This window comes from Anopheles coluzzii, chromosome 3, assembly GCF_943734685.1.
Source record: "Anopheles coluzzii chromosome 3, AcolN3, whole genome shotgun sequence".
NCBI lineage: Eukaryota > Metazoa > Arthropoda > Insecta > Diptera > Culicidae > Anopheles > Anopheles coluzzii.
In genome coordinates, this window is record NC_064671.1 from 54,876,717 (window position 1) to 54,882,180 (window position 5,464).

A 5,464-nucleotide genomic window follows, 5' to 3' on the forward strand; every position below is an offset into this window, starting at 1 on the left:
TCCGTAGTACAATCGTTAACTCAAACGACTTTACAACTTTCCCTTCGCGGGTTCAAATCTCATATGAGCCGTCGGCCCGTAGCAAGGACTGACTTTCCAACTGCGTAGTACTGAATAAGTTTCGAAAGCCGTAGATCGTTAGGTCAAAAAGAGATATGAAAAAGAATATACACATAATATTTGAAAAAAATGAGAATTTGAAAAGATTGCTTTGCAATTCACATGTTGTTGTCACAACACATTCAGAACAAGTGTCATTTCTTTCAAAATCATCGACTTGATTATGTTAAGGAATAAATACTTATGCTATTTTTTTACATAAAGTTGTGTATTATATGACGGAAAGGTGTGTTATCGTTCTTCAAATATTTATGCTTTAGTACATTTTTTTATTCAGAAAGAACGGCTTCGGCCGTATTGCTTAGTGAAATTTATGAATAAAACCAATATCTGACAAACAAAAACATCGCATACAAATACATCAATAAAATTTACTTCCTGTAAACGGTCAACACAATTCATTTTTATCGGTAGCTTGGTGTCTGTGAGCTTATCAGTATACAATGACTTTGGCAGTAGACGTGAAACAGATAAGAAAAAACGATTAGAATTGGCGATAACGATGGGCATTGATTTTTGAGTAACCAAATTGGCTCATGTCATTCATCCCAGTACCGCAGGGCAGTTAACTTGACGATTTGCAATTGATCACACTTGGTGTGTATACCTTGTAAACATTGTTTTCTCCTAACCCATCAGTTGTTCGCTTTGAGAAGATAATGCGATCTTGATTGTAAGTGAAGAATAGACCAAGATTTGTACAGTGCTTTACTGGAGAATTTAGTTTTTATCATTGAAACAATGATTAATACCCTTCTGTATTAATATTTAAAACAATCATTGTAGGTTTGTGTTAGAGAGAATACTTCAAACAATGTTTCTGTAAACGGATTGATGATTATTTACTAATATGTTTAAAATGTAAATACGACATACGAAAATTTGAGATGGATACACAAAGGGTAAAATGTCTTCTTGTTTAGTAAAAAATGTAATGTGTGATGTTAATACACTAATAACATTTTTTTTTCTCGTAGCGGCGTTACAAGAAAAATCCTGGATCTGGTACTGAAGGATACTTAAACCAGCTTCGACTTTCGACGTTGTATTTCTCTCGCCTAGCTGCAAGTGGCAATCGATTTGAGATTGGTGTCGAAGTAGCATTGGCTGGAAAATTCGACGATATAGTAATGCATCTGCTAGACGTGGATCAGTATTGCTTGGTGCAGGCTAAACATAAGCAAGACGAATCGAAGCGCATCATTATGGATGATCTACTGAAAACGACTACCGAATATAGCTTGCCGAAATATTTTGATTCGTTTCTCGGGCTGAAGCAAGAAGAAATGTTCCAGGGTGAACGCCTTAAGTACATTGTTATCTACACCAACCTCAAGGTGGACGAAAACGTCATGAAAGTAATCAATCCCGTTGAACCAGCAACGGACGAGTTTCTTCGCACGCTAAACGTACGCTGCAGAGGCAAAGAATCGTCGCTCTATCGCTTCAATACTGAGTGCACTGACTTTATTGAGCAGTTAATTGATCGCATTTCGCCAATCTGTGAGGTTGCGCGAAAATTAGCCGAACAGTTAATTCAGCGTAAAAAAATATCGATAAATCCAAATGGTATATTTCACGAATTTCATACATTACTTGTACGCGACGTATTTGACATAGAACGGCAATTGTTTCGAGAAACGTTTCTTGCGGATGATGAAAACATTTGTCCGTATGTGAAAAAGTTTAGATTTTTGCTTGAGCGAACGCTACGATCTATTTTGAAATGCGATGATTTTTGCATTAGTGATCTTAATAGAACAATAGTCAATGGAAAGCTGAAGCTACTCTTTGAACCAGGGTTCTTATGCAAACCCATTAACCAAGACATAGCAGTAAAGGATTGGAGAGACTACAGAGTGCAACGAGAAGAAGTGATACATTTTTTCGACCATCTCTTACTAGCCACAGACCAGCCAAACTTTATTGAGCTGGAAGCAATAACAAAAGTGGAAGTGTTTGGGTTAAAAGAACAAGTGGATGAGTATATGCGCGCAGTGTTCGATCAAGTGGATCGGTGGATACGAGATACGGAGGGACAGTTTCTTAATGGCGACGACTGGGAACGAATTTGCAGTAATTCACGTGCTCGTATTGTGGGTAAAAAGTGGTTGCTCAAATCGGAAGAGTATCAAAAATCGAATCCTGCAACAGGGTACGTGTTTGAACGAAATACCCTCCTCGCTCCTATAGAACAGTTTTTGGCTACATCGAAAAATCATAATATGCTAGTATTAGCTGCATATAATGCTGAAGTGAGCGCTTCCAGAGTGTTACAAGCATTGATGACGTTGCAAGAACAGTTTGTAGTATTTGATGCACATTTTCACGATTTTGAAGAACTTGAATGCTGTACACTGTTTTTGAAAAACATGTCTCGTAAGGTAATAGTGATCGTGTCTAATGACAAGTGTTGTCGTTCAGCTATTAGAAATGTATGGCACAAGTTTGATGTACTGACCAATTTGAAAGCTATCTACATTGCTTGTGATGTACAGAAGGAGTTTTTTTCTGAGAACATCAAGTATGTACATTGCGATCGGTTTGAGCTTCGCGACATGAGTCAAAAATCGCGTCAAAAGTTGCTTGAAAAGAAAATCGTACTACAACATCGTGAAGTTCGTTTAAGTGATTTGTTGTCCGAGGAGATTGCACTACGTCTTTTGGACATGGAGTTCATTTCTCAGTTGCTAATGAATCAGGTAGATCCTATAGCGTACAGTTTTAAGTATCAATGTCAACTTAAGGGGCAATATTTTGCTCGAAAACTGGCTAGTAATAACAGTGTAGTAGATGAAACAGAATTTGATCAGCTTTTAACTAACAATAGGGCAGTGATATTATCGAATGTTCCAGGCATGGGAAAAACTACGTTCCTGCAAAAGTTCATCGATCGGTTATTTACCACCCTGCCAGATCATGTCATATGTCTTATGCATTTAAAGTTTTACACCGAAACTCTAGAAGAAATTACAAAATTGAACGCCAGTACACTCAGTGTAGAAGATGCGGTAAAACACGTTACTAAGTGTTTTTTCGCCGCGGGTACTCGTTTTGGACAAGTACTGTTTCGTAATGCCATCCTAAATACTGGGAAATTGATCGTATTGGTCGACGGATATGACAGTGTCATTAATCGCTACAGAATTTCTGTCGAAAAGGCATCTCAGCTGTTTCTCCAACATCCTTTTCGTATGCGAAATTTATTGATCGCAACACGACCTCACGAAACAGATCATTTACGAGCAGCGCTACCTCAAGCACGAATCGTGTCGTTACTACCTTTCGATGAACCGCAGTGCGTTGCTTTTTTAACCAGATGGTGGAACTTTGATAGTCATTCAGCGGCCGTGAACTTACTTCAGTACTTGCGTTCTAGATACACTGATTGGATCGTGGGAAATCCATTTCAGATAAAGCTTTTAGCTGAAATATACGAAGAAGACAAAACAATAATAGCCAATTTTGGTGCTCTACTAGAACGTTATTTGGAGAAACAGTTTTATGAATCAAACCAACGTGCCATACAGGTAATGGGCATCGGGCAACAACGGATGGCTGCCGAAACGTTGAAACAAGCAGCTCACGATGGGCATTGTGAAGTTGCTGCATTACTCACCTTTCACCCTGAGCAAACGATCGACATGTCGAAATTTGGTTTCCTTCTTGATATAGGATTGGTAGTGCTTGAGAACAATTTGCTGAGGTTCGAGCACCGTTTGTTTCGGGATTATTTTGCTGCAGAAGCCTTGATGCAAGGTAAAACAGTCGCTTACGATTCTCAGCAGTTAAGGCAGATTTTAGAAGATCCACAGAATGGATACCTGAGTAAGCTTCTGATGTACCATCTGGGTAAAACAAAAAACGCACACTATCGCGAGCATTTCCGGAACTTTTCAGTCATTCAAGGACAACGTATCACATCCGGCAGCCGTTAATCAAACCAAAGACAAATGAGTACATAAATTTTAGCTCCCTTCGTCTCGCTCAACTACATCCTATGACTTTATACTACTAGTGCGCCAACAAAGTAGGATGTGGTATTCCAAGTACTATTTCGTCGGAACGGATGATCAATAAACTGTATAAAGAAATTTTCATGTCCTTCTTAATGGCAACATCAATCATTTCGAAAGGAATTTTCTAATTACATCGCTCTACGTGTACCGGCAATTAGTGCACAAATGCATACTGAGCATGGATGAAAATAGATAACGAAAAGAGAAAGGCATAAGCAAATTGGAGGCACAGAGACAGGAGCCCTACAGTGTCGAAATGGTGTGTTGTATGACTGCAGCGGATCTGAGAAGGTATGCAGTTATCACTGTACAGTAGTTGCTAGAAGCTTCTTCGAGGTTATCGGTAAGGTGAATTGTTGTTCTCATTAAGAGCATTGCTCACACAATGCAGCAACAACAGTTAATACTATGATAAATTATGTCGTTCTTTATACGATAAACGACTGAAGTTGTCTAGAAGGAGAAATTCATTAACGGGTAAAAAATCAAGTCATGATATATCTTTGTATCGCATAATTCGTAATGTCTTAAGTAAGGAAAAATGGAATGAAAAGTACACATTTTAATTGGACATGAAATCGGTTGACGTATTTTTTGCAGTCATAATTGACATTTGTGCTGATAAATACAACGGCTACGCTATATATATACATAGATACAAATATATCCATAAAGCAAAAGCTTTCAAACGCATATGTATAAGTTCATAAAGTAAACATATACATAAATATCCGTATGGTATACATATCTAACAATCCATTGAAAAAGAAAAATATGCAATTCCGCCTCGAGCTCATAGACTTGAGATAGGGAATCACATCCTTCGTTCTTCCTAGGTTTGCAAAGGTTGAAAACCACTGACTGACACTAACAACATAGCGATACAGAGTTCATTCCCCGTATGGACCTAGCCGCTCATACGTATAATTTATCAAACAATTGCATCAAACAATGAGAAGAAGGTGTCTTCCCCGATCGATTTATTTTATATATTAAATTTAGCAATACAATCTCCACGTAGGCTGTAGCTATCGTAAGCAAATTTATAATAAAATGAGATATGTGCATTAATTCATGTCCATATTATTATTTGTTTACAGAACCATTTATTGTGCTGTTTTTTTCCGAAGAGTATAACAATATTATTTGATTGTATCAAGTCATTCAGTGATATTTGCTATATTTAACTTGTTATATAACCTTATATAAAAACATATTACAATGAACCCTCTCTTATTTGAGAGGCGATGGGACTGTCGAATAAGAGGGGTTTTCAAATTACAGAGGTGGAAAGTGCATGAAAGGTCCATGCAAACAAGAAAGAG

The 5,464-nt window shown here is 37.7% G+C and overlaps 1 protein-coding gene across 1 annotated transcript; it reads left to right on the forward strand.

Moving 5' to 3' along the window:
* The first annotated feature begins 653 nt into the window (after nucleotides 1–653).
* LOC120958552 (uncharacterized) lies at nucleotides 654–5,222 on the forward strand. The gene is made up of 3 exons (XM_040381434.2): nucleotides 654–793; nucleotides 907–1,022; nucleotides 1,098–5,222. The coding sequence occupies exons 2-3, from the start codon at nucleotides 1,008–1,010 to the stop codon at nucleotides 4,056–4,058; spliced, it is 2,976 nt and encodes a 991-aa protein (XP_040237368.2). The 5' UTR covers nucleotides 654–793; nucleotides 907–1,007; the 3' UTR covers nucleotides 4,059–5,222.
* The last annotated feature ends 242 nt before the right edge of the window (nucleotides 5,223–5,464 follow it).